Here is a 19,094-nt window from a genome sequence, read left to right on the forward strand (position 1 = left end):
TCACCTTCTTGAAAACATTGTTATCTTGCTAACCATATCTTTGAAGGCTATTTTCACTTGCTTGTTCCTTAGGGTATAGATGAAAGGGTTCAACAGAGGGGCAACTGAGGTATTTAAGGCAGCCACTCCCTTATGAAAAGTTTCTGCATCCTTAACAGAAGGATTTATGTACATAAAGATACAACTTCCATAAGAAAGTGAGACCACAATCATGTGAGAGAAACATGTAGAAAAAGCTTTTTTTCTTTGTTGAACAGAGGGGATTCTCAGAATTGTCCTGATAATGTACATGTAGGAAAGAATCACTAACAGCAAGGTGAAGATGAAGGTGATTCCAACAGAGATAAATTCCATCATTTCTATGAAATGTGTGTCTGAACAGGACAGACGCAACAGTACAGTATAGTCACAGCAATAATGACTGATGACGTTGGACGCGCAGAAAGGCAGCTGGAGAGTCATTATATGTGGCACAATGACAACCAAGAAACCGGAGAACCAGGAACACAGGACGAGTTGAATGCAGAGTCTTCTGCTCATTAAGGTTGTATAACACAGGGGTTTACAAATGGCAACGTAGCGATCATAGGACACGGCAGCTAAAAGATAAAATTCAGTTGCTCCCGGAAGGATGGCAAAAAAGTACTGAGTGGAACAACCAGCAAAGGAAATAGTCTGATCTCCAGTTCCAATATTGACTAGCATTTGGGGAACAAAGACAGAGGTAAAAGATATTTCCAAAACAGAAAAATTCCGAAGGAAGAGATACATAGGAGTCTGGAGGCGATAATCCAGCAGGGTCAGAGTGATGATGGTCAAGTTTCCCATGATGCTTAAGACATAAGTTAGCAGCAGAAAAAGGAAAAGCACAGCTGGAAGTTCAGCATCATTTGTCAGTCCAAGAAGAATGAATTCTATCACTGATGTCTGGTTTCCCATCATTAACTTCAGACAAATTCAGATAGAAGATAATAATGAAATGGCGTGATTAACACATTTTCTGATTTTTACTTTATAATTAACAAAGGTTTTGCTTCTCAGGAACATTTTCAATTACTCTCACCATTTTTTTCATTCATTTATGTTTTCCTTCTTAATCTTTCTATTTGGATTTTCCTCTAAGTTATTAGATGCTGTCATATGTATACAGACAAATCTAAAACAAATTTAGAGAGTAGATTTTATTTGATTAAACAGATTTCTTAAATCAGCCTTTTAACTCTCAGTTTATTAGCCAACAGAGCAAATATAAATCAAGGTATGAACCATAGGAATAAAATTAAACTTGGTTGTTTTCTTCTTTTGGCTGTTTTATATTTTTTCTTATTTCAATTTTCTCATTTTGAATAATAATTCTGTGCATCTACTGAGCTCTGAGCTTAGATTGCTATTTCCCTTAATTCTTTTTTTTATTCTAAAATCTTTCTTAACAATTTTATGCCGTTGCTATCTTATTAGACTACAGTATATGTTTTTTAAAAGGGCACCATTTGGTGTTAACTTTAACCACAGCTTCCCCCAACTCCCCCCCAAAACCTTTGGCCCAGAGTTCTCCATCATGAAGACTGAAAGGGCCCAGTGATACTCTGGCAGCAGCCCCATTACTCCATGATGGTAGCAGAAGCAGCTTAGGCTCCCTTGGACTCTCCCACACTATGGGACCTGCAAATGGTTCTGAAATTAGAACATATACTGCTATACTTAAAAACTTAGGGACACGGAGAGTCAGCTAGAATAGAGGAAAAGAAAGTCCTAGGTGGGTAGGGAAGTAGGTGGGCACACTGAAGAGCCAAGTTGCTTTGTCCAACACCTGTGTGCTTTAACTAAATGAACTCAGGCCGCCAACACAGTAGACCTGCTCAGTTCACCTTCCACATCCGAACAAGACTAAAAAGCTCAGGCTTGTGTTTTCTACTACGCATAGGTTCTGCTGGTGATGAGGAGCTCATAAGCAGGTTCTCTACTCCTTCTGCACAACATGATGCATGCACACAACATGCCCAGCAGCTGAGTAGCTGCAAATGCGGTGCTGCCCAGATAATATGTATCATGACTTCTTGTAGCTTCTTCACAACTAGAGCCTCATATTCCTCAGCGTAGAGGTCAGAGGGGTGGGCCGGACTGCCATTACAGCTGCTGGTGGTCTCTCTGCAGCAGCTAAGAGGGACACTCTGGTTTTTGGTCTCTTTGAACCAGTCTGTATTTTCCCAGTCTAGTTGACTAGTTGTGAATTCCACAATAGTGCAGCTGACTCTGTACGTGATCATAGCCTGGCTTGCAGCATCAGGGTGGGTTCCATGGTCGGCCTTATACACTTTCTGCATGCTGCCACCTCACTCTCCACCTTTGCTCTGTAAACGTATCCCAAAACCACTGCAAGAGCTTCTGTGACAACAACCAAGAGTAGGATGATGACATTCGTGGCAAGTCCACGGCGGCTTTCTCGGATTGTGGCACAGCAGCCAATTAGGCCAACAATGAAAAGCAGGGCTCCTACCGCTATGATCACTACAGCAGGGATGAGAGTATACTCATCTGCAAAGACGTGGCCATAGTCATCATAAGTGATAAAGACACAGGCTGCCACACAGCATAAAATACCAGCTGCGCCCTGGAAGATAAGGCTGGGAAACACCAGCAGGGTCTTGGACGGGGTGATGCCGCACTGACCCCTTGTGCAGGCAGCCCGCTGGTGCCCTGCTCTGTGAGAGGGATGCACTCACCTAGTGAGGTGGCAATGGCTGGCCCCGGCGCCTCCCCACAACCAGCTCCCTCCTTGCAGCAGCACAGCCCTGGCCCCAAGCCTGATGATTTTCCCCTTAATTCTTTTTTTTTTTTTTTTGAAGATGTTATTTATTTATTTGAGAGACAGAGAGAGTGAGCAAGTGAGAGAAAGAGAGTACAAGCAGGGGGAGAGGGAGAAGCAGACTCTCCGCTGAGCAGGGCGCCCCAGGCAGGACTCTATCCCAGGACCCTGGGATCACCACCAGAGCCGAAGGGAAACACTTAACCAACTCAACCACCCAGGAGTCCCTTTCCCTTAATTCTTAATAAAGTCTTAGGAATTCATATTACTTACAGTTCTTTGGTCATGGCAAGGGCTCAATAAATGCTATCACTATTTAACACAGATATATGCATTAGTCAGTACTTGGCGAAACGTTAAATCAAAATAATCTCACTGATTGTGCTTTCTTGCTGTATGCAAGAATTACAGTTACAATTACAAAATTACAGTTCCTTAAATGTCAGCTCAAGGTCAGATCTTCATACAATTGTATCTAATAATCGCAATCAACCATAATTGTTTTTCCTCTTCTTTATTAAAATTTATCACAGCATAACACTTGGTCATAAAGTCAAATTTTTTTCCAGTTACATCACGTACGTACACTTTATCTGTCCAACATTAACATAAATAAATTACCCACAAAAATAAGGTCTTATTTCTCTATATCTTTTATACAGAGACCTGAAAATTGTACAGATTTGGTAAAAATTTTAATGTAAAATATTTTTGACTTTTTTAGATTCATAGCCCTATTTTATTAAATGCTATGGTTTTTATGCAAATAAAAGTTCCAACTAAGCTTATGCATACAGCTCTTCAGAATTTTCTTTTAATATTTTTCATCATCAGACTCAAAGAAATATTACTAAGAATGCCTTTCTCTACTCAAAAAATTATAAATTCGTTTCATTTTAACAACTGTTTTACTACATATGTTGACATATTTTCATATTACACTATGTAATAAGTTAGTAATAGTCACACATCATGTATTCTTATCAAGGTGAAAACTCCAGAAGTAATAAATTAATAATAGTCACACATTATATATTCTTATCAAGGTGAAAACTCCAGAAGTATCTAATACAACAAAAGAGCAGTTTTGCCAGCTTAGGAAGGCTGATTGTCTAGAATTATATCTGGAAAATTTCAGGGTTCCTAACATAACTTCAATCAATTTGTGCTTTTGTAGATAATTGTCTCTTTTGTTAAATACCTTTATATTAACATACATAAAAAGCATAATATGCTAGGCACTTATCAGTGTTATTAAAAATTCTGTTTTGTTAATGATAATTAGATTAATGTATCAAGAATGTAAATTTAAGTATTAGTTGAAATAATGGCTATATATGTCTGAATGTATTATCTTGGCTACTTTATAATGAATACAAATAAAGAAATGTAGGAAATTAAAAATTATGCACCAATAATGAGCTTTACAACATTTTATATGCAGAAAAATATTAGGGCACACCTCTTCCACTCTGACAAAATAGCTCATTAAATTGTAATATTGCCACAATTAGTTGAAATAAATCTTGGGGATTGGACAATTGGTAATGATATTCTGTTTCTACATGAAAATAGCTAGTGTCAAATAATTTGGAGATATTGATGTTAATCTTCCAGTTTGAGATCCTAGCTATTAACTAAGACTGAAAATTGTAACTTAGAAAGTACTCAGGCTATTGTATTCACTAAAGAACATTAATATCCTGAAATTTCCATTGTTTAAACAATCATTTTTTTGATAAAATGAAGACTTTGTAATTGATTCCCACATAATAGAAACACTTTACTGAATAAATAAACAAGTGTCCAAAAATAAGAACATAAACAACATTTATATATTAGTAAGTGACATTATCACCTACTAAATTAAAGATGAACAAAATGAGAATTTTTATATAAGAAGAAAAATTTATATCAACCAAATTTCTTTCAGCAAAATATGATAATCCTTTATAATAAAGGATACTATCCTTTATATATATATATAATAAATATATATAATAAAAAATCTCTTTATAATAAAAGATTAGTGCTATTCCCAGAAAAATAATATATATACCATATGTGATATATACATAATCATATGTATATATGATCAAATAATAACTACTTGACCCAAAAAAAGGTTTATTTGGCAAAAATATATTTACTCAAAAGATTTACTGCTAAGACACTGCTTTTTTTTCTTAAAAAAAAAAAAAGGTTTATTTGTAGTTAAAAGGATGTGGAAGAATTTTCCCAACCTTCTCTGGGTAACTTCAGTTATGAATACCTTCTCCTAAAGTAAAATAATCTCTACAGTGAATTGTATATAACTTTCATATATAGCCTCTGCCTCCTTCTGTGGTGGACCTCTTTGCTAGTTTAAGAAGCATTTAAGAGGAAAGTTAAGAACATTGAATCCATGACAAGTAGGAATGGGCATCGTGGAAAAATAGAAGAAAGTGTGATTTGATTTTCTTTAAGCTCTATTCTGTGAATATGGTGTAACATTTTCTGCCTGAAAATACGTATATATGCTGAACTGTCATATTTTGAATTTTTACCTATATTTACTTAGAACAGTCAAAATCTTATTTAAAAAGAATATGTACACAGTTGTGTCAACAAGCAAATATGAAAGGTAACAGACAAATCAATAAAGAGACTACACATCTCTAGTTCAGTGCAGCCATCACCAACCCTCGCCTACCTCAAACAGGTGAGTCAGTTCTGCCTTAGTTTCAAATGAGCTCCTTCTGTGGCTAAATCAGAGCATATAAAGGTTTAGGACCCATTGGGAAATGGTCCCTGACTCATCAGAATTTGTCTGCTTCAAAATACTCAGGAATGCCTGACTTTCTGTTTCAACAAAGATTGGTCAAATTAGCAGGTAAAAAGAAGAAACAAAGAGCATATAAACAGATTAGAATCCCCTGCCAAGCCTTCCTTGCTGTTCCATTGCTCTTAGAATTTATCTATCACTATTTTTTTCTTACTCATTTTGGTTTATGTGAATGGATATCTTGCTATTCTTTTGTCACCCACACCCATGGTCAACTCAAAGCCTTTGCAATGGCTGTTCCATCTTTCTGTGATGTTCTTTCTCCAAACATCACATGACTAGCTCCCTCATATCACTGAGATCTCAGAATTGGGTGTGCCTCAGGGGAAGCTTCCCTGATCATACTATCCAAGATAGCCACTACTCAATCACTGTCTAACACCTTAACTGGCTTGATATTTTATATATAGTAGATTTTTTTTGTTGTTCACAACACTCTTAAATTTTGTTATTTCCTTATTTGCTATGTGTTTATTGTCTAGCATCCTCACTAAACTGTAAGCTCCACTAAGTGAAGGACTTTATGTACTAGCTTCTCTGTATGCCTGTGGAAGTTTCTGGCAACTACCAGTTTCTTTATGATACCTCAGGGTGTTTATATATATATATATATAAATGTATTCCCTACAAGAGGGACCCACGGCATGATACCTTTGCTGAGTAAATATTTGTTGAGGATTTATTTAAGCCAAATTAGATGTCTAAATTAGATATTCTGTTTTACTGATGTATAATTGATTTATAATGAATTTTACATGTTTAAAATATATAGTTTGATTGTTTTGAGGTATGTCATGAAACTATGAAAACTTCACCACAATTAAGAAAATAAATAGACCCATCCAACCCTAAAATTTTCTCATACCCCTTTTAATCCTTGCCTTGCAACCCACCTTACGCTCTCACATAGTAGATAAGTTTACTGGGAAAGGATTTATTAGCTTTGCAACTGTGTGGGTGTTATTTCAAAAGACAAAGGAATAAAGGGCCTATTTTTACCAACTGCCACTCTAATTTATCCAATTAAACATTATAAGCATAAAGATATTCAGATATTTTGTTTCCTTTGCATATTTTCCACAAATACTCAACATCATGGCATTACCATTTTTTCTGTAGTTTTAAAATATAGCATATAACAAATGCTATTTATAGCTATTCTTTTTTTAATAGCTGTTCTTAATCACTTTTTTGTCATAAATCCCAGTGAGTAAATGCATGTTTTATTTTCTAAAAGGTAATTTATTGGGACTATACTGAGAATAGTGGTATCTGGGGGCTAATGGGGTGGTTAGGAATATTTTCTAACTGCAATAGAGTTCCTGCTGAGATCAAAGTAGTGATATGATCCAGAAGGTAAGTGGAAATCCATGCAAAGAGTCCAAGAAAAGATGGAAAACAATACTGGAAGCTTGGGGATGAAGTTAATATTCAGAGAGACAGACAGATGAAAACAGGGAGATTTCAATAAATCAAGTGGGTAACAAGAAAGTCAAGTAGGCTCTGTTACAGTACATGGTTAACATTTACAGCTTCTCTGCACCATGCTTTACTGTGGGAACAATTTAGTTAGAGTCAAGATAGATCTGACAAATGTGATCCTTAACCAGGAATTATGAATTAGTCATGCATCTTTTATCACTTTGCCATTTCTACATAACAAAGCTCCCCAAAATTTAGGGTCTTAAAACAACAAGCAGGTATTATTGTTCATAAGTCTGTGGCTCAGCTAGGCAGTTCTGTTGATATGGACTGGGTTCTCCCACATCCTGGGGAACCAACTGGCTGTGCTCTCATCTAGAATGGCTTCAGTAGGGATGAATCAGCTCAGCTTCAATAGGTGTCTCTTCCAGCAGACTAGCCTTGGCTTGTTCTCATGTGAATTGTGTGGGTGCAACAGAGAGAGAGAGGATGCATGCCTGGCTTCTTGATTGTTACACTCTGAACTGTCACAACATTCCTCTGTCGCATCTCTTTGCAAAAGCAAGTCACAGGACTAGGCTAAATTCAAAGGATGAGAAACAGACATTTTCCTGCTGAGTGGAGCTGCAGAGTAACATTGCAAAGGACATGGCCATTTTCCTATCCATCCACCACACAGCTCATGAAGAATCACCTAATCGCTATAAAAGCTGTGGTGACCGTATTGGTGTCCTAGGGCTGCCATAAAAAATTACCCCAAACCGGTGGCTTAAAACAACAGGAATTTATTCTTTCACAGTTCAGGAGGCCAGAAGTCTGGTAGCTCTGAGGAAAAGTCTGCTGCATGCTTTTCTTCTTGTTTCTGGTGCTGGCCAACAATCCTTGGTACTCCTGGCTTGCAGCTGCGTCTCTCCAGCTTCTGCCTCCATCTTGACATGGCTGTCGGTCCTGTGGATCTGTGTATCTTTGTGTCTCTGAATCTCTCCTTAAATAATGACCCTAGTCGTTGGATTTACGGCCCACCCCAATCTAGCATAACCTTATCTTACACTGATTACATGTGTAAATGCCCTATTTCCAAATAAAGTCACATTCACACATATCCGCTATTAAGAGTTTGACTTATCTCTGGGAGGACACAGTTCAATTCACAACAGTGATCATATATATTGTATGGAATATGCTGAAGAGAAATCAAATACCCTGATAATTATTAAAAACATAAGCCTGTAAATTAAAAAAAAATAAAAGCCCAATCTATAAACAAGTGTATAAAAAATTGCATATTCAAAGCCAATATATCTTTATGAGGGTGAAAATATGAAATTTTCCAAAATTACATTTGACTCAATTTCATTTTGTCTTCTTAGTTGATTTAAGGCATTTATGGCCTTAAAGACAAAGTTCCCATGTATAAGTGGTGCTTTATCAGGCTGAAAATGTCCTAGAGATTTTTAAGAAGTTAACATATTGAATTTCAAATGCAGAAGGATCTGAATTTGAATTCTCGTGGCTACCTCTCAATAACTCTTTGCCCTGTCAAGATACTTAAATTTTCTAATCCTAATTCATCTTTTATGAAAAATAAATGTATAATAGGATCTACCTGTTGGGTTGTTGCAAGGGCATTTTTTAAAAGATTTTAGGGGCACCTGGGGGGCTCAGTCATTAAGTGTCTGCCTTCGACTCAGGTCATGATGCCAGGGTCCTGGGATCAAGCCCTGTGTCGGGCTCCCTGTTCAGCGAGGAGCCTGCTTCTCCCTCTCCCTTTGCTGTGCTCTCTCTGTCAAATAAATAAATAATCTTTAAAAAAAAAAATCTCTTAAGTCTCTTATGATTTGTCTCCCTCTCTGATTTTGTCTTATTTTACTTTTCCTTCCCTTCCCCTATGTTCCTCTGTTTTGTTTCTTAAATTCCACATATGAGTGAAATCATATATTTGTCTTGTGTTTGATATATCTTACTTCATACTTGTACCAAATAAATAACTATGCATCATATAAAGGATATAGTTATAAACTGGGCAAGAAAATCAGTGGAAAATGGTGCATTACTAAATTCATACATCAGGCTTTTGTTTTATTTTTTTAAAATATTATTTATTTATTCATTAAATTATTTATTTATTTATTTGAGACAGAGGGAGAGAGGGAGAGTGGGGGTACGGGCAGAGGGAGAGAGAGAGAGAGAGAGAATCTCAAGGAGGCTCCATGCTGAGTGCAGAGCCTGACATGAAGCTCAATCTCATGACCCTGACATCATGAGCTGAGCTGAAATCAAGAGTCAGTCGATTAACTCACTGAGCCACCCAGGTGCCCCTTGTTTTTTAAAAAAAATTAAATGAAAGTTTTATAAGCAACAAGAAAAACTGTAAAAATCAGCTTGTCCAAACATATGGTGAACTTCAATGGAGTTTTTTCTAAATTATCTGTTCCTAAATGAGTATCACTTTCTCAACCCGCATACACATACAAAATTCAGATAAAATACAGTGTAAGCTCACTGTATAATTGTCCAAATGCCACTCTACAGTAGTCTAGCTCCTTACCAATTCCTAATGTCATGTGTAATGCAGTCCCTGACTATATATTACTGCCATCTTGTGGGTAGTTCATCATAACTATCTTAGCCAAAAATTTTCCAGTTGTATTTTTGGATTTGCCTGAAAACAAATCAAAGATTCTTTTCTGATAGATTTTTTTTGGTTCATCTATGAAGTGACAGGCACTGTGCTAAGTAGCAGGTTTGAATATTAAAATAGACACAGATCCCATTTCAAAAAGATTACATAGCAATTCTCACTTGATGAAATTTCATTTTGAAAGAGTAAAGAATGAACACATGTCAGTAAAAGAGGGTGTCTAGCAGCTCTTGAATAAAGATAAAATATGACCTTACATTTGTCTAGGTTTTGGTCCATAGATTTCAGTTTCAGAGTTTAACGTGTGAGTCAATCCAGAGGATATCAAGCTCTTAGAGGATGATGAACATAAATTAAACTCATCCGAATATAGTGTGTAAATGTGAAAGGTACGTAAACATTAAAGGTGTGTAAAATACTATTTGTGTGCTTTATATTGAGGGATAGATCCTTTTCTTTTACTTTTTTTAATTTGAGGATAGTTGACACACATTTTTTTTTTAAGTAAACTCCTCCCAATGTAGGGTTTGAACTCATGAACCTGAGATCAAGAGTCGCATTCCAAGAATCATTTCTAAGGATTCATGTGATTAGATTGAGCCAACTCAGATTGCTCAGAATAATCTCCCATCTTAAAGTCTTTAGCATTTTTACACCTACAAAATGCCTTTTTTCCATATAAGGTAGCATATTCACAGGTTTTGGGGATTAGGGCATGGACATCTTTGGGGAGCCATTATTCTTCCTGCCATATTGATTTGTCAAAAAATAATATGGAATTCATAAAATTTCTAATTAAAGTGCAATTCATAATTTTTAATAACATCAAAAAATAATGACAACTATTCATCCCTAGAATTTAAAAAAAATGGCAAATTAAACCCAATGAAAATGGGAGGAAATAACAAAGAAAACATCAGAGATTAACGAAACAAAATACATGTATAGAAGAGAGTATTAGTGGAGCCAACAGTGATTCTTTGAAAAGAATTAAAATTTGGCAATACTCTACCAAGATATACTCAGAAAATAAAGTGAATAATATTCTAAAAAAGACAATGAATAATAAATAACAAAAATAAAAAGTAAATAAAAGGTATCTCCCTTCAGGTATTCCAATAAAAAAAGAATAAGCATCAAATGAAGATAACAATATGATGAATAAAATTTTAAAACCCTGAGGAAAAAAATAAAACTTTCTAAGGCTGACTCAAGAAGAAAAAGATAATTGAATTAGATAATTTTTTAAAGAATGAATCAGTAGTCAAAAGAAATCCCCCCAAAATATAGAGCCAGATGTCTTCACCAGAAATTTCTACCAAACAATTAAAAACAAATACACACACGTAATCAAATTTTTCACAAACTGTCTTTGTGTGTAAATAATGGAAGAGATGTTAGTATTACAAAATTATTTTATCAAGCTGAATCACTTTTGAGATCTAATTCCAATAAATTCTGTACTAGGAAGGAATATTACAAATTTTATTCTTAAACATCAACGTAAAGATCCAAAATTAGCTATTAGGAAAAATAATTCAGTAATGCATAAAAATGATAACATAAAATGATCCAATTTGACATTAGAAAACCAGTCAATGTAATTTACCATTTTAAGAGATTAAACGTAGGAAATCATGATATCTTTTCATTAAGTGCACACAAAGAGTTTGATTGTATTTCAGTCATTCTTTATAAAAACTCTCAGCAAACAATCTATTGATTATAATCATCTATTGCTATTATCTATCGCTGTGTCGCAAATTACCTCAATACTTAGAACAGTAATAAACATTGATTACCTCACAATTTCCGTGGTTTCGGAATTCAGTTTATCTGGGAAGTTTTGGCTCAAAGCCATTAATTAGGTTGCACTCAAGATATGCTCTCACTTGTACGTGAGATCTAAAAAAGCTAAGCTCATGGAAATCGAGTAGAATGGTGGTTGCCAGGGGCAGAGGGAGGGTGGGGTGGGGAGGGAAGATGTTGGTAAAAGGGTATAAACTTCCAGTTATGAGGTGGAATAGGTTCTGGAGAGCTAATGGTGACTATAGTCAACAATATTGTATTATATACTCGAAAGTTGCTGAAAAAGTAAATCTTAAATGTTCTCATCACATGCACACAAAGAAGGTGATTATGTGTGGCGATGGAGGTGTTAACTAACTCTCCTGTAGTAATCATTTCACAAACTATACGTGTATCAAATCATCACATTGTACACCTTAAACTTGCACAATGTTATGTGTCAGTTATATCTTAGTAAAGCTGGAAAAAAAGATTTCGGCTAAGACTGCAGCCATCTGAGATTGGGTTGGGGATAGCTGATCGGCTTCTCGATGGCTAACATGCATTGCTATTTAGTTGGTTGCGACTGTTGGCAACTTGCCATGTAAATCTTTCCATAGGGCTGCTCTGAGTTTTCATGACATATCAGCTGGCCTCTCCAAGAACAGTGATTCTAAAGAGCAAGATGCAAGACCCAATATCTTCTTTTTAATTTAATCTTTGTATTTTTTTTAACAAGAGCTTTTATTATTGATGTGTATTTGACAATTAAGAATTGTATATTTTTAAGGCATACAATTTGATGATTTGATATACATATAGGTTGTGAAATAATCGCCACGTTCAAACTAATTAACATATCCATCCCTTTTTTATTGCAAACTTGTAGATCACCCATTGCCCGTTGTTTCTGCAATGTAGGAAGGAACTACACAAGGACCTGAACAGCAGGAGACGGGGATTATTGGGGGCTATTTTGGAGGGTGGTTACTACAAAAGGCAGCTTTCTTAATTTAATTTAATAAAGTGTATCTACTTAAAAAAAAAAGCTAAGGGAATCATAAGACTTGACATGAAATCTTGGAATATTTTTCTGTGTGATGCAGTAAGGTTAAGTTAAAAAAACACCAAAAGATAAAAAGGTTAGAGCGAAGGAAAAATTGATACTATTTGCAGAAAATAGTATATGTATAATTCTAGACACTTTGGCTTTTCATTATATGTCTCTCCATGGAGATATGGATATATGGGCATACCTTGATCATTTTGCTTTGCTTTATTGCACTTTGCAGATACTGCATTATTTTTATTTATTTATTTTTTTGAGAGAGAGTGAGTGGGGAGTGGGGAGAGGGAGAGAGATAATCTTAAGCAGGCTTCACACCCAGCGTGGAGCCTGATGCGGGGCTCAGTCCCACAAACCTGAGATCATGACCTGAACCAAAATCAAGAGTAAGGCACTTAACCAACTACACCACCCAGGTGCCCCTGCACTTTTTTTTTTTTTTTTTTTTTACAAATTGAAGGTTTGTGGCAACCCTGCATTGAGCGAGTCTGTCAGTGTCATTTTTCCAACAGCATTTGCTCCTTTATGTCTCTGTGTCACATTTTGGTAATTCTCAAAATATTTCAAACTTTTTTCATTATTATTACATTATGGTGATCTGTGATCAGTGATTACTACTTGCTGAAAGCTTGGATGATGGTTAGTATATTTTAGCAATAAAGTATTTTTTAATTAAGGTACATACATTATTTTTCTAGGCATAATGTTTTTGCACACTTAATAGACTACAATATAGTATAAACATAACTTTTATAGGCACTGTCAAACCAAAATTTATTTGACTTATGTTATTGCAACATTCACTTTCTTATGGTGGCCTGGAACCAAGCCCCGCAATATCTCCAAGGTATGCCTACAAATGTATCTGTGTCTGATAGATATAGATAATTAACAAAGAATATAATATACACAACTCAGATTTTCAGTTCAATTATTTTTTGATAATCTTATATAAGTACACACACACACACACACACACACAAAAGAAAATACTAAATTCTTCCAGAGTTTCCTCATGGCTTTTATAGTCAGTTTCCCTCCCCCTAAGGCAACCAGTTTCTGATTTCTATCATCATAGATTTTTGTTTGGTACTCTAAAAGTTCCAGTAAATTGGATCACATAGTGAATGGGATTTTGAGTCTGTATGCTTTCACTCAACTAAATGTTCATCACGAGGGTGAGTGAGTCAGTTGTTCATTCTATCTTTAGTGGTATTATATGAGTAAACCAAAATCTGTTTATTCGCTTGTTAATGAGCATTGGGCTTGTTTCTGAGTATGATGACTTTTTATAAACATTCATGTAGATTTCTTTTTGCATATTGTATATTTTATATTTATTTTCTTTCTTCTTGGGTAAACATCTAAGAGTGGAATTTCTGGGTGAAAGGGTCATAGTATGTTTAAACTTATAAGGAACTATCAAACCATTCTGCAATGGTTATAAATTTATGAGAATCCCAATTTTTCACATTCTCAGCACCATTTGATTTTTAGTATTTTTTTATTTTAGTCAAATAGTTCTTTGAAGATGAAGGGAATAACCAGAATGAGTGGAGACACTCTTTCATAGGTCTTTCATTTCCTTTTTTCCCAACCTCACAATGTTTATTTACACAATTTCTACCATCTATTTCACCACAATTTATACAGAAGAGAGAGCAGAGGCCATCAAAAGGAATGAAATCTTGCCATTTGCAACGACGTGGATGGAACTGGAGGGTATCATGCTGAGCGAAATAAGTCAATCAGAGAAAGACATGTATCATATGACCTCACTGATACGAGGAATTCTTAATCTCAGGAAACAAACTGAGGGTTGCTGGAGTGGTGGGGGGTGGGAGGGATGGGGTGGCTGGGTGATAGACATTGGGGAGGGTATGTGCTATGGTGAGCGCTGTGAATTGTATAAGACTGTTGAATCACAGACCTGTACCTCTGAAACAAATAATACATTATATGTTAAAAAAAAAAAAGAAGAAGAAGAAGAAGAAATGAAGAAGATAGCAGGAAGGGAAAAATGAAGGGGGGGAATCGGAGGGGGAGATGAACCATGATATACTATGGACTCTGAGAAACAAACTGGGTTCTAGAGGGGAGGGGTGTGGGGGGATGGGTTAGCCTGGTGATGGGTATTAAAGAGGGCACATATTGAATGGAGCACTGGGTGTTATACGCAAACAATGAATCATGGAACACTACATCAAAAACTAATGATGTAATGTATGGTGATTAGCATAAGAATAAAAAAATTAAAATAAAGTTTATACCACTTTATTTCCCAAATGAGGGAGGAAGAGTTTTATTTCAGATGGTTCCTTTATACCACATATTAAAGAGGCTCATGATTTTCCATCTTAAAAACACAATGAATAACAATAATAAATAATCTTATCCTGCCCTCTGTTCTTCTCCAGGTATCACCCTGTCTTTCTCCTAGTTTTCATGACCAAACTTCCGCAACTTGTTGCTCCCATTGGTTTCTTTCATTTCTTAATTTCTATTTACTCATAAATAACTCAGTCTGGTTCATGCTCTTAGCTGTCTTTGCTTTGCTGTGCAGAAACTTTTTTATCTCATGTAGTCCGACTTGTTTATTTTTGCTTTTCTTGCCTGTGCTTTCAGTGTCATATCCAAAAAATTATTGCTAAGACCAATGTCAAAGAGGGATATTATTCAGCCATAAAAAAGAAGGAAATCCTGACATTTATGACAAGATGGATGGACATGGAGGGCATTATGCTAAGTGAAATAAGCCAGAAATGGAAGGACAAATACTATATGATCTCAGTTATGTGGACTCTAAAAAAATTGAACTCATAGAAACAGAGAGTAGAATGAATGGGAGAAATGAAGAAATGTTGGTCAAAGGGTACAAGCTTTCAGTTATAAGATGAATAAGTTCTGGGGGTCTAATGTATAGCATGATGACTATAGTTAATAATACTGTATTGTATACTTGAACTTTGCTAACAGCATATCCTAAGCATTCTCATCACACACAAAATGATAACAATGTGTGGTAATGTATGTTTTCATTATCCTAATTGTGGTAAGTATTTCATAATGTATATTCATATGTAATTGTCATATTGTATACTTAAATATATGCAATTTTATTTGTCAATTATATCTCCATAAAACTGGAAAAACAAAATAAGAAGAAAATGTGTTAGGTTTGAAGAATGAGGATCCTTGAGAATGAAAGAGTTTTTACACTTCCTGAGTACATTGCAAAAAACACATTTTTCACAGTTTTGACAAATTGTTTTAATTAGTTGCATTAAAATTTTGGAATTCCTTGATCAGGCCTATTTATTTATGTTGTTAATTTAAACACCAATAATAAATAAAGTGAAAACCATCTGTGGTGTTTATAGAGCCTTCTTTGGAGCCCTGCACTGTGTCTATGATATCACAGAGATCTGGACAGTCACTGTCCATTTGAGGAGTTAAAGATTACTACAGTAAATATTCATAAATCCAATAATTATTTCAATTTCATGATGGAAATCCACTAGAAACTTCTTTTTTTACACATTGAGACATAAGTGATGTAATCTCTGGAAAATGTGTTCAAAAAATGAAAACCAGGGGCACATGGGTGTCTCAGTCGGATAAGTGTCTGCCTTTGACTCAGGTCTCGATCTCGGGGTCCCCGATGAAGCCCCGCATTGGGCTCCACGCTCAGCAGGGAGCCTGCTTCTCTCTCCCTCTGCCTCTCCCCCAGCTTGCTCTCTCTCTCTCTTTCTCTCAAATAAATAAATAAAATCTTTTGATGTACTGTATGGGGATTAACATAACAATAAAAAATTTTTTTAAAAAGAAAAAAAAAATAAATAAAATCTTTAAAAAAATGAAAATCAAATTTACATCGAATGTGCATTGTTGTATTTCTGAAGAAATCCCTCTTGAGAGAAATCTAATTAACCTGTGCAGTAAATGCAATCCCTATAGTCTTTAGTCAGAATAAAAATACTGCCTATTCCATGACCAATTTGGAATTGTAGAAGGTCTAGAAGCCCAACAAGGAAAAGAAAATTCACCTTGTGAATAGGTATGTTCTCCTATTCATAATTTCCTGTAAAATTATCCTGAAGTTGTGGAGAGGAGATTCCATTAGTTTTGGTTTCCATGGATTTTAGCGGCCTAATCATTGGCTTATTCTTTTCAAATCTAAATGAGTAAAAATACGTATGAAATTAAATAGATAAATGGCTGGAAATATACTCCCTTCCAAATCCTTAACTGTGGCTTTAAGAAAAGCATGGAATTTAGAACCTGAATATAGCATGATTATATTTTACTCCTTGCACTTCAGTTTTATGTAACTTCTTTACAATTAGAATACCTTTTTATAATACTTACCTAAAACCCCGTGTATAAGGTTAGAATATCAGTAAGATAAAAACAAAACAAAACAAAAAAGATTCTGTAACTTAAAGCCTTTGTTTTCTTTAAATTTCTGTGAATATACCATAAGATCTAGAACTCAAAATCAGGAAGAAATACTGCATCCATTTTAACTGGGCGTTTATTTAGAAAGATTTAACAAAAGGAACCCAAATGACTAGGTTCTCATGTAAGACCACAGATCCTAGGAAAGCTCCTTCGCTAAGGTTTGATACACAACCATGCTAAGTGACTGGATTCCTTCAGTATCATCTGTCCTCTCTGTTGTCGCCACAGATGTCTGGCTCTGCGCCAACAATGAGTGGAAATCAGTCCGTCTGTACCACATTCACATTTGTAGCTTTTTCCTCTCTAGCAGAGTTACAGCCTGTGCTCTTTGTTGTGTTCTTAGTCATTTACTTGTTTACTGTGGGAGGAAACCTCATCATCATCTCCCTGATCTGGGTCATCCCTTCCCTGCACACTCCCATGTATTTCTTCCTGGTTAACCTCTCTTTTCTGGAGATGTGCTACATTACCAGTGTGGTGCCTCGGATGCTAGTGCACCTGCTGGTGGCGACCAACACCCTAAGTGTGGGTGGCTGTGCAGCTCAGATGTACATATTTGCCATCTTGGGACTGACAGAATGCTGCCTGCCAGCAGCCATGGCTTATGACCTCTTTGTAGCTAGTTGTTACCCACTGCATTATACTCTCCTGATGGGTCCTTGCGTGTGTTTGAAATTGGCTGCAGCATCTTGGACAACTGGGGTGGTGGTGGAGTCAACCCAGATCACCTGCATCTTCAGTCTGCCCTTCTGTGGAACAGGAAAGATTCATCACTTTTTTTGTGACATCATGCTTGTAGTGAAACTGGCTTGTGTTGATACCTCCCACATTGAGACTGTGATGTTCGCTGTCTCCGTGCTCTTCATTATGACTCCCTATTTGCTCATCCTGTGCTCCTACCTGCGAATTCTTGTAACCATCGTGAGAATCCCCTCAGCAACTGGCAGACGCAAAGCTTTCTCCACCTGTTCATCTCATATCCTGGTTGTTTCTCTGTTCTATGGCACTGCCTTGTTCACTTATCTTCAACCAAAGACTGCACACACTCCAGAAACAGACAAAGAAACTGCACTCATGTACACAGTGGTCACACCTGCTCTGAATCCTGTTATCTATACCTTGCAGAACAAGGAAGTAAAGGAAGCCTTTCAAAGGGTAACACAGAGGAATCCTCTTAAACAAATGGCCTAAACCGGCCATAGTAGATGAAACTTACACAAATAGAAAAGTTACCTGATGTTTTATGATCCTTCTACCAATATACATTGTCCTTAAAGTATTTGTTGCATCCAACTGGGAAACACTTGCGAATATTGTACATTTTTCTTTTTCTTTTTTTTTTAAGATTTTATTTATTTATTTGACAGAAAGACACAGTGAGAGAGAGAATACAAGCAGGGGGAGTGTGAGAGGGAGAAGCAGGCCTCCCCACTGAGCAGGGAGCCCGATGTGGGGCTCGATCCCAGGACCCTGGGATCATGACCTGAGCCGAAGGCAGATGCTTAACGACTGAGCCACCCAGGTGCCCCAATATTGTACATTTTTCAAAGCGTTTAAGCAAAAGACAACTATGCTGTAGGATCTTTAAATTATTTATCTTTCATTCAATCAGTAAATTACCAAGCATTTCTTGTGTCCTGGACACTATTTATTTTTTCCTTCTCCATTGGTACTAAGATTAAGGTTCGTATCCCTTACACCATTTTACTGAGGAACATGAAATATTCTTGTGGGAAAAAGTTAAACGTGAATAGGAAGTAATCAGTACACTTTTGGTGTCAAATACATGCAATTAGAATTTAAGTTCTTAAGTGGCGTATGCTTCCTTAATCACTTAGCTCTCTATACTTAATAATCATGCATCTTAAACAATCAACTGTTAATAAATACTGGTGAGTGATATACACTATAACACAACTCTAAGTATTTAAGCTACCTAGGTGTTTAAAGTGTCTAACTTGTAAATCTGATGGGATCCTGATTCTTTATCCAAAACTAGATTCTTCCTTTGCTCTTATTCACTTAGTATTTGGTTTTTCATATGAATGAAGTTTTAGAGAAATTTCTCCTTATGTGACATTCACTC

At 36.0% G+C, this 19,094-nt stretch overlaps 2 protein-coding genes and 1 pseudogene across 2 annotated transcripts; 1 reads left to right on the top strand and 2 right to left on the bottom strand.

The window, feature by feature from the left end:
* Positions 1-942, bottom strand: LOC110577472 (olfactory receptor 6C4-like). The gene has a single exon (XM_021686803.2). It carries the CDS (start codon positions 940-942, stop codon positions 1-3), a length of 942 nt encoding a protein of 313 aa, XP_021542478.2.
* A 972-nt stretch (positions 943-1,914) lies between these two features.
* On the bottom strand, positions 1,915-7,989 carry LOC110577420 (annotated as a pseudogene).
* Positions 7,990-17,257: 9,268 nt separating this feature from the next.
* Positions 17,258-18,199, top strand: LOC110577419 (olfactory receptor 10C1). The gene has a single exon (XM_021686746.1). The coding sequence runs from the start codon at positions 17,258-17,260 to the stop codon at positions 18,197-18,199; it is 942 nt and encodes a 313-aa protein (XP_021542421.1).
* The last annotated feature ends 895 nt before the right edge of the window (positions 18,200-19,094 follow it).

Source organism: Neomonachus schauinslandi, chromosome 5 (assembly GCF_002201575.2).
Source record: "Neomonachus schauinslandi chromosome 5, ASM220157v2, whole genome shotgun sequence".
NCBI classification, from domain to species: domain Eukaryota; kingdom Metazoa; phylum Chordata; class Mammalia; order Carnivora; family Phocidae; genus Neomonachus; species Neomonachus schauinslandi.